The 11217-nt window shown below is 25.5% G+C and overlaps 1 protein-coding gene and 1 long non-coding RNA gene across 4 annotated transcripts in view; one reads left to right on the plus strand and one right to left on the minus strand.

Annotated features, from left to right (window-relative positions):
- The window catches only part of LOC107070080 (PRL-1 phosphatase), a 56046-nt gene that overhangs the window by 42292 nt on the left and 2537 nt on the right, over positions 1 to 11217 (plus strand). For all 3 annotated transcript variants that reach the window (XM_015327943.2, XM_015327942.2, XM_015327944.2), the window contains exons 2-5: positions 7977 to 8448; positions 8804 to 9538; positions 10422 to 10553; positions 10949 to 11115. In XM_015327943.2, coding sequence (XP_015183429.1) covers positions 9422 to 9538; positions 10422 to 10553; positions 10949 to 11115 — 416 coding nt within the window. In that variant the 5' untranslated portion in view covers positions 7977 to 8448; positions 8804 to 9421. The remainder of the gene's footprint in view (positions 1 to 7976; positions 8449 to 8803; positions 9539 to 10421; positions 10554 to 10948; positions 11116 to 11217) is intronic.
- Positions 6591 to 7730, minus strand: LOC149032621 (uncharacterized). Its single transcript, XR_016176405.1, has 2 exons — positions 7636 to 7730; positions 6591 to 6847 (listed from the first exon to the last, which is right to left on the minus strand). It is a non-coding gene; the product is annotated as an uncharacterized LOC149032621 (long non-coding RNA).

Below are 11217 nucleotides of genomic sequence, written 5' to 3' on the forward strand. Positions count from 1 at the left end.
ATTAATATATATTTCAAAATTTTGACCACCGGTGGTACGCGCCGCCCGATGGGACAGTCTAATGCGGGCCACCGATGGTACGCGCCGCCCGATGGGACAGTCTAATGCGGGCCACCGATGGTACGCGCCGCCCGATGAGACAGTCTAATGCGGGCCACCGGTGGTACGCGCCGGCGTTAACGTGTTAAATTAATATAATTATTCATATATACATATATATAAATGTATACTATATGAATACTTAAAAAAATCAAACATTTTATATACAGTATACTATAGTTACTTTAAAAAATATATACGTATACCTATATATATACCACTATATAACTATATATATGTAGATGTGAATACTTTAAAAAAAAAAAAAAAATGTAACCATTTTTTTGGCTTTAACCATAATATCGTGTTGAACGTATCGTTACCGTAAACTTATCGGTTACCACGGGTACTGTTGAGATTAATTCAACGACACTGATGCCATACAAGGACAAATCCGTTTCACGCGCTTTATATAGAAAAACTTGTGGGCGATAAAAAAAAAAAAAAATAAAAAATAAAAAAAAACATGAGAAAGAGAGAAAAGAAAAATGTCTAACCATCGATACGATCAAAGTTAATCCTGATGCATTTTCATTCTCATAGTTAAAAAACAAAAATTCGATGTATACTCAACACAGTATTGAAAGGTTTCGGGTGGTAGGTAATAATGGGTAAAAGGGTGGTGGAGGATAATGGGTGATGGATGGACAACACAGGAAATATTTTGATGATGGAACGTGTTAAACATTGAAAAACATGCAAAGTGTCGTATCAAATAATATTTCTACACATTCACATATGTGTAAATGTAATAACCTGTTTGCAATGTATTTGACGTAACAAATATGGGCGTGTTATGTTAAAACGTAATATTTTTTTTTTTATTTAAAAAAAAAATAGAATATTCCTACGCAACTTTGGAGAATCGCTGTTGGTTGGTTTATTATCGATAATTTTTTTACATAGAATATTCTTTTTTTTTTTTTTTATTCTATCACAGATTTTATTTTAATTAAATTTAATTAAATTGAACCAACCAAAAAAAAAAAATTAATTAACGTTGATATTAATTAATTAATTCGTGTAATTCTTTTGATTACAATTTCCACAACATTTTTATTTATTTTTTTTATAAGTTTCGTAAAACATTATCATTTATATTAGTTTATTTATAATTATTGTTATATTACATAGAAACACACATTAGATTTAAAATAATGGACAATGTGGTGGTGATAGAGAGTAAAGTTATGGTGTTTGTGATTGATTTAATTGAATATAAACTTTTAGATTTAAAAAAAAAAAATGAACTGATAGATATTATTATACAATTATTCATCTCTATCTTTAGTTATATGTATAACTTCTTCTTACGTTTTAATCTTTTGTTTAAGTGTAACAAATCATGCTAAATAATTAAACTTCTATTTATGGCATATGTGTGTGTCATGTACGACCAATGTTTAATGAAGAATAAACTTGATAAGACTTCATGTATCTAGCTTAACTAGATTAAATAATGTTAATATAATAAATTTAACATTTAACTATATTATAAATCAATGTGAAATGAATTTTACGACGAATCAAAAATTACGTTGACAAAATCAACTACGAACAATTTTTTTTTATGCATTAATTATTCTCCAATTATTATTATTTTTTTTTTTTTTTTTTTAATTATTAATATTCTGTAAAACATCATGTAACTTTAAAAATCATATAATTTAATATTAAATTAAATTTACATTTATATAAATTTATTAATATATAAATTATAAATTAATTTATAAAATAATATATATTAAATATTAATATTTGTCATAAAATATTGGTTTTTTTTTTTTATTTATATTTGTATTTTAATTGTATTTAATTTAATATAATATAATATTATATTAACATTTTGTAGATATATTTCTACAGGTGATAGTCGGTGTAGTGTATGAGAAATCTGAGCTTCCGCTATTCTAAGTCAAGCATCTTGCGTCAGAACTTTGTGAATGGATGGGTGACCCGTTCTCTTCTTCTGATGTTTCACGCATTTTTTCTCTTGTAAGATTTTTCATTGACGTGTTTTTCCTTAACTTCTTCCTCCCATCAATTGCAATTCTGTTTTTCATGGAAAATATTATTATTAATTATTATTCCTTGTTGTTGTTATTCAAGCATTTTTCTCACATACACTTCGTTTAAAAATACACTTAAAAATCCTATCACCATTTTTAATACACACAAAAATTACCCCCTTCGTTATAACACAACATGGTTTCTGTCTCAAAAGAAAACATGGTTCAAAACGAAGGAAGAATAAAGATTGGTATCATTCCACCCTGGTTGTTTCACAACATCAACAACCAGGACTATAACGAAACCAACAAAATAAAAATCACCTTTTTTTATTTATTTATTATTTACAAATCAATCAAATTCTTTTGAAAAAGAAAAAAAATGGTAAATCATATTTTGAATAAAATCGAAAAATTCTGTGAAAAAAAAACAAAACAAAATGGTAGACCATATTTTAAATGAAATCAAAAATTCCTTATATTTCTTTGATCATATTTTGAAAATTATTAATTACGGATCGTGAATGATGCAAGAAAAGGAAAGAGAGAAACCACCAATTGCTTTTGGCGTCATATTACGTCTTTTTCACGACGATCTTGAGAACGAAAGAAAGAAAGAAAGAAAGAGAGAGAGAGAGAAAATCGAAAATTGAGTAGGAGTTGTTAAAGTATAGAGAGTAGAGTCGTTTAATAAATCAATTACGTCGAGCTTTAAAGATGGCACTTCTATTTCTATCTTTTCTTCGTAAATATAATAAAGGTCTTTTGTTTGTCAATTCATTCTACATATTTTATAATAACTGTACTTTCTCGTATACTTTATATCACTACGTTTATTACTATTTAATAACCATTTGTGTGATTCGTTAGAAATGATTCTCAAAAAAAGAAAAAGACTTAACGAGATATAATTGCAGAGAAACAAGAAAATGGGGAATAATAAAAGGGTCAAGGTATATAATAATGAAAAAAAAAAAAAAAAAGAAATAGAATTTAATTATAAAAATCAAAATGTGAAATATATTCTTTGATCAATGATCAAGTAATAAAATCATTCTGTTATAATTATCTTCATCATCGTCATCATTTCAATCATCAGAATTTCATTTAAGTTTTGAGGTAAAGGTGGTATTAGTAGTGGTGGTTGACTCGTGACAGGTATCATTTCGAGCATGACAATTTAAAGTAGATCAAAAGTTGTGTGTGTGTTTTCATCGTGGGCGTATATTGCATATGTATATGTGTACCAATACCACCACTACAGTAAAAATATATTTACTCGAGAATTTTCTTCCTGTTGGCAATGGGACAACCAATCCTAAGTATAATTGAAAAAAGATAAAAAAACACACACACACACAGAGATGTCCATCATTTGCTCAATTCCTAAATTTTTTTCGATTTTAAAAATCTATTACAAACACATTTATATTATTTATATTATTTATATAAAATATAAACTAATAATTGGTTATTATTTGATAGGGGATGAAAATGTGAAGTATGTTCCAACATATTTTAATTATAAAAATTTATCATATTTGTATTGTTTATATTTTTTTTTTTTTTTTGGTAAATAATAATGCATTTTAATGTAATTGGTTATTAGGTAGAGGGTAGGGGGTAGGAAGGAATGTTCTGACATATTTGAACCAAGTATGGTGTTAATGAATCTTTATTGTCTTCTATTAAATTCTTTGTATTTCTTTCTTTCTTTCTTGTTGGTTGACTGGTTAGATGTCTGTCTGTCTGTCTGACTGTCATGTTAAAGGGTTTCTTTATAAAAAAAAAAAAGGCAATCAAGTTGGCTATGTGACCCGTGAGTTCTTTCATTCTTTGCCTTTCTCAGTCTTCTGAACGAAAGAACTGCTTTTATCGATGCTTTTAAATACATTTCAACGATTTCTGTTAATTAAACGTATAAATTGTAATTTTATTAACTTAACTATATATACAATCTTTCATATATATATATAGATTTATAATATTAATAGAATAAAATACACAATCAAATTTTCTATGAAAATATTATATTTAATTTTTGCTAACTGTGATACATTAACACTAATATGATAATATTTTTATTATATTATTATATAATTATATTTTAATACTATAATATAAATATATAATTTAATATAGTTATATATATTTAATAAATAATTTATATATATATATATATATAATATATTATTATAAATTATTACAATAATAAGTGCAAACATATATAGGTTACATCCTTTATTAATAATATAATTAAAATTATTATATTATTATATATATTATAATTATTAAATATTTAATAATAATAATAATTAAAATAAATATTAATTAACCAAATCTTTATTTATAAATAGATAGATACTAAAATAGAATTAGAAAAGATACTGGAACGTTTTTTTGTAAATCAACTTACTAAATTAGAACTATAAAGCAAATTATTTGTTAGAGATGATTCAGGATGATTTGCTAAGCAATTTTTTTTTTTTATATCGTTCACTTAAAATATATATATATATATATATTTACATGTATTTACACTAACGAGATATATTGAAGTATGAGGTAATGTTTTTAAATATGCGCATCGAATGTGTATTTTTGTTTGGTTATCCCCGTCCAAAGATAAACCACGCGTTTGAAAGTGCATAAAAACAAACAGACATACACACACATACTCACGTATATGTACATCACTTTAAGTACACCATTACGTCGTATATACATACATACATACATACATACATACATATATAATAAAAACATTATCACATACACACAAGGAAGGACACGTTGTATTTTCCATGAAGGATAATATATGGAACACATTTGGAAGCACGTGTCGTACAAAAAAGGTAAAAATGGCTGAGGATAGGAAAGAGGATGTTCAATTATCGATCAGAATATTATTATCCTTTTTATTTTCATTGTAAATTGAGACAAACGTGTGATGATAAGAATAATAAAATAGTTTAACAAGTGTATACTCGTTTCAAGATAAAATAGAAAAGAGATCAATCTTTTGAAGATGAAAATTAAAAGATTGTTGGCAAGTTTGAAGAAAATTCTGGTTTCAAGTTTTCAATGATACAAAAAAAAATGAAAGTGGGTGGTGGTGGTTAGTTGAGAAATAAGGAAAAGGAATAATAATTTATAAAATAAACAAAAAATAAAAAAAAAAAGGAAAAGTAATTGTTTCTCAAAAGCAGCATGTGTGGTGTGATATGTGTCGATAAATGGCGACACAAATGATGGCAAGTCATGTTAAAACACATATATATATATATATTTACTTGTATACATATATATATGTAGGTGTTTTCACTCACGTTTAAACGGGTTGAACCTGAAGTAGGTTTCTAGGTTGTTTCTCGGTGAATCTTTTTTTTATTTTTTTTATTTTATTATTTTTTCTTTTTCTTTCTCTCTCTCTCTCTCTCTCTCTCTCTCTCTCTCCTGGATCGGGTTTTTAGAGAGCTGTGTGAAGTTGCTTATTCACTTCGTTGAAACTAACCGCAGCTTCTTCCTTCTATCTTGATCTTTTTATTTGTTTTAATTTACCTTTTTTTTTTTTTTTTTACATCTTTTTCTTCTTCTTAGTCGTCGTTGTTTTTTTTTTAGATCTTTGAAACTCGACGATTCATTTTATTGGCACATGCGTGAAAGAATTTATATAAGACATTAGAACTTAGCAAAATTTCATTCATTAAGTCAACTAATAGTTTCTCTAAGACAGACTGGACTTAAAGAACTTCAGAGTTAAAGAACTTCAGAGTCAAATGATAGTTGATCTCTTTTAACTTAACAAATTGTGACAATGATTCGTTGAAAATGTCTTCCTTTCTTTTTTTTTTTTTTTTAATTTGTTATTTTAATCATTTTAAATTGGCATTGTTTAATAGTCGAATCTAAAAGTATTTTAATTAATTGCAAAAAAGAAAAACATAAGATGTAACTTTAAGTAAAGATAAACATACATACTTAGATATAATTTAATTCTTTTTTTATGATTATATTTGTAATATTGTAATATAGTTTATAATAATATAATTATATTACATTAACAATGTAAATATATAATATATAGATATAATAATTAAACAAATATTAACTTTTTTTTCCACCATAACCATATGATATAACCTAAAAATGAAAATAACATCAATTAGAAATTAGTTTATTTAAAAATTGAAATAAAATCATTTATAATTAATGTTATTTTAATTATTATTATTTCTATTTTATTATTGTAACAATATACAAGGTGTAATTTTAAAAATCTTATTACCAAACTAAAAAAGAAAGAAACGAAAAATATAAAGAAATTCTTTTGACTCACATTTGAAACAACACTAGTCATATGATAGTTTGTTAACAACATTTAAATGTAAAAATTCATATATTCAAATAAAAAAGAAAATATTCTCATTTTTCTATACACATGTGTCTGTGTGTGTGTGTGTGTGTGTGTATATATATATATATATATTATTAGTAGTTAAATTTAGAGTAATATTGACCTAGACATTCCTCTTTCAAACGATCATTGGACGCACCCAAAGATATAGAAACCAAGAGGGAGGTTTAAACTGAAACGGAAACCAGGACACAATTCTTCCACGACGTCTTGGGGTGATATATAAACTTATGTTAAACTAAATCGTCTGTCTGTTTTCTTTGGCACCAATGCAAAACTTTAAAACTTGGATTGAAAGTAGTCAAACACAACGCAAAAAGGCCTAAAAGTTTAAATGGATACAATTCTCGTTTATTCTAACGTATTACTTTTTAAACAAAACAAAACAAAATAAAATAAAACAAAAAATATTTCAATTAAAACATTCAAACAACTAACATAAGTATGGAAAACTTATAAAAACTTATATTAATTTTTAGATAAAAAAAAATATATATATATATATATAATTAGTTACCATAACCAACATAATCAATTGATTGAAAAATCTTGTTTTACATTAGGATATATGTGATTTACATTAATTTTTTATATAAATTTCTAAACAAAAGAAAATAATTTATTATCATAACCTATTAATTAAAATTTTATTCCGCATTATAAGGTATATTTATATTATAAGATATATATATATTTATATTTATATTTTTTATAGATCTTATTTTATAGGTTATTAATATTAATATTATTATTATATATATAATACAATACTACATACAATATATAATATATACAATAATAATATAACAATTATATTATTATTGTATATATTATAATTATAAATTATTATATTATATATACAAAAATATAAAAATTATATACAATATATAATATATAATTATATACAATATTTGTACTATACAATACATATATTTATTTATATTATATTATTTTATAGATAATTTATATTATTTATAGGTTATATTCTTTAAAAGGTCATTTGATCACACACATTAGAAATTTGTTATAAACAAAAATTGTTGGTTAGGTTATGATTGCTAATATAAAATTGATTGAATACCTAAAATTAATATTGAATATTTAACTAACCTTAATTTTCTTCTTTTTGTTGTTGTTGTCATTACAGTTTCCTAGTGAGTGCATCCTCACATACATGGAGTTTCATTTTATAGGTTATTAATATTATTATTATTATTATATATATATATAGTACAATAGTTGTACTATACAATACATATATTTATTTATATTATATTATTTATAGGTTATATTCTTTAAAAGGTCATTTGATTACTCACATTAGAAATTTGTTATAAACAAAAATTGTTTGTTAGGTTATGATTGTTAATATAAAATTGATTGAATACCTAAAATTTGTATTGAATATTTAACTAACCTTAATTTTCTTTTTTTTGTTGTTGTCATTACAGTTTCCTAGTGAGTGCATCCTCACATACATGGAGTTTCAGCTGGATAGCGCAGAGTACTGCCAGGCTCAACACAAATAGAGAGATACGTCAAAGCATCGTGGACAACACCACCTACCATCAGGTATCATTTAAGCGTGGAGTGAAGGTTGGAAGGTAGGAAGGAAGGTTGGAAGGTTGGAAGGTTGGAAGGTAGGAAGGAAAGAAGAAAACAAACAAACAAACATATTGAGATAGGTTAACATCATCCTGGGGAAAAGTGATCGACGACGATATTCAAAGTTATTTGAATCATCATCGTAAAGTGTGTATTGTTAGAGAGAAAGAAAGAAAAATAAAAATCATCAGCTAGTCATCACGCAAGACATTAGAAGAATTTAATAGAAACAATTGTTAATTTACATTAATAAATGCAAACGCCATAGTCACCGATTATTATTCGCGCCTGATCCAGGAGCACTTTATTGCCAAATAGGTAAAATATCAAAATAATCAATAAATTCATATTAACACGTTAATGATTCACCATGATTTGATTGAAGTTTCTCACATGAGACCCAAATTTCCCCTATCCTCTAAACTGTAAAACAATTCTTAACTTAAATTAATCAAAAAAATATAATATATTGTATAATATATTTCATTTTGTATATTTTATATTACAGTATTTGTAGAAGAAAAACGTCATTCATGTTTTGAGTTGTAAGGCCCCTTACGAACCCCCCACCCTTCACCCAAATAATGGCGATACTAACGTGTTAATTATTCAAATTATATATTACATTATATTATTATAAATCTTATAATTTGTTCATTTATCACATTTACAGATAATCTTCCGAATATTAGTCGAAGAGAAAGAAGGATACATCCCATTGGTGGGAATAATAAAATCGCATATCAACACCGCCTAATGTAACTTAGTCCTCACCAATATCCCCTCCCCTAATCCTTCGTCGAAATTCGCGTTCAACAAATCATCCCCTTTTTTTCCCTCCCCCCTTAAAATCTACACATGTAAAACATCCCATTTTACTCCCATCCCCTCGTCACTGTTCTGTCCTCTGTAAAAGAGAAAAGAAAAGAAGAACAGAAGAGAAGAAAAAAATAATAATTAATAATTATTAACGACAAAACAAAAAAAAAAAAGAAGATTTAACAAAGTATTCGATTAGTTAAATGAAAAAAAAAAATACAACTTTATAAGACTGACATCTATGGGCTAAGTTGTTTCAAATTTAAGCCCAGCTTCGCATTACCGTGTGTGGCACATTTTTTGCAAAAAAAAAAAGAAAAAAAAGATTTCAACAAAAAAAAAAAACAAAACAAGAAAAAAAACGGGAGAGAAAAAAAGGATAATTAATAAGCACACACACACGTTAAATAAGTGTGAGTGAGGAAAAAGAAGAAGGAGGATAAATTAATACACTTGTAGTTGTAAGGAGGAAATGAGCAACATGAGGGTAAAGGATATCAGGCCGGCGCCCGCCGAGATTGAATACAAAAACATGAAGTTCCTCATCACTGATCGGCCCAATGATCAGACCATTCATACTTTTATTCAAGTAAGTTTAATTTATAATATAATTAAGTTGGTAAGAAAGTCATTTCGGCTTACACCAATAAGTAGTTTGTTTGTTAGTTATTCTTTTGTTAATGTGTTAGAATTTTTTAATTATTTAACACTAAATATACCAGACCCTTCCCACCCCCCCCCAGCCATTTTAATTCAAAATGGTCTACTTCATGTAACATTTGAGTATTGTACATAATTATGCGTTTTGTTATTTAATATTTATATAAATCCATTTATCTATTAAAATAATTATTATTGTTAAACATTTTTTTTGGTATTTTTTAAAGAATAAATAAAGACTGGAAGTTTCAAAAAAGCATTTTTTTTTTTTTTTTGTATACATACACCAGTCATTTTGACTAGTGTGGTAGAAAATGGTGGTATATCTAGTGTTAATATTATTACAAATATTTTACATTAATTGATATTACATAATATACATTTTTTTACATTAATTAATTAATTAATTATTTATAATTATTTGGTAACAATTATTAATAATTGTAAATATGAATCAAACGAAATTTGATTCAAACTTAACGTCTCAACCAATGAAAATTTCTTTTTTTATATCTAATGTTAATGAAAAATTCACTTTTTGTATAGAAAGTTAATAAAATTTAGTTATATTTAATTAAAATAATGATCATTTGTATAGAAATTATTATTTAATAGTAATTTATTAATTAAATAAAACAACTATATATTAAATAACATTTTTTTTTTTTTGTATAGAAACAATTGAGTTTTTATTTCACATTAGAAAATCGAAATTACTTTCTTGCAATATAAATAAAAAAAAAAATAATATATATTTTGTATTATAATATAACAAAACAAAAATTGTAATCTTCTTTTTTTTCTTAATATAGGAACTGAAAAAGCACAATGTGAGAGAAGTAGTGAGAGTCTGTGAACCAACGTACAAAGTTGAAGAACTTAAGACAGAAGGGATCAATGTCATAGATTTGGTATTCGACGATGGGACGTTTCCACCAAACGAGGTCATTAAATTTAATTTATTTCATTATGGTGGTAGGATATTCCCAAGAGTTTTACCAACAAAAAAAAAACAATGAAAACCATTGCTAACCACCAATCAATATTTTTGTATTATTTCAAAATATGAATCTCCAATTACAACGTTGTTAAAATATGAATACCACCACCATGTTTATATATCCAAAAATATTTCTAATTTTTCATGTAGATGTGTTCATGTATTGAATGTGTCGATAAAATTATGATTAAAATACACAAATATTTGTGTGTGATATATAAAGATAATCATAAAAATCTGAATTTGTTCATAATTTGTTGACTTTTAATTAATCCAATTATCATTATTATCGGCACATTTATGAACTGTGGTTTTTATATGAGAATGTTATAATTACAGGTAGTCGATGAATGGTTCGAATTATTGAAAAATCGATTCCGTGAAACACCTGATGCTTGTGTAGCGGTACACTGTGTAGCAGGACTCGGCAGAGCACCTGTATTAGTTGCCCTAGCTCTCATCGAATTGGGTCTCAAATACGAGGATGCTGTTGCTCTGATCAGAGAGTTAGTATAATTAAATCAAATAATAATAACAATAATAATTAATCAAAATAATATTTGTGAACATTTCTCTCTATTTGATATTGTGAAAATTAAATTATCATC

Source organism: Polistes dominula, unplaced genomic scaffold, assembly GCF_049000335.1.
Source record: "Polistes dominula isolate Pdom_NZ unplaced genomic scaffold, Pdom_raw_medaka contig_73, whole genome shotgun sequence".
Taxonomy (NCBI): Eukaryota; Metazoa; Arthropoda; class Insecta; order Hymenoptera; family Vespidae; genus Polistes; species Polistes dominula.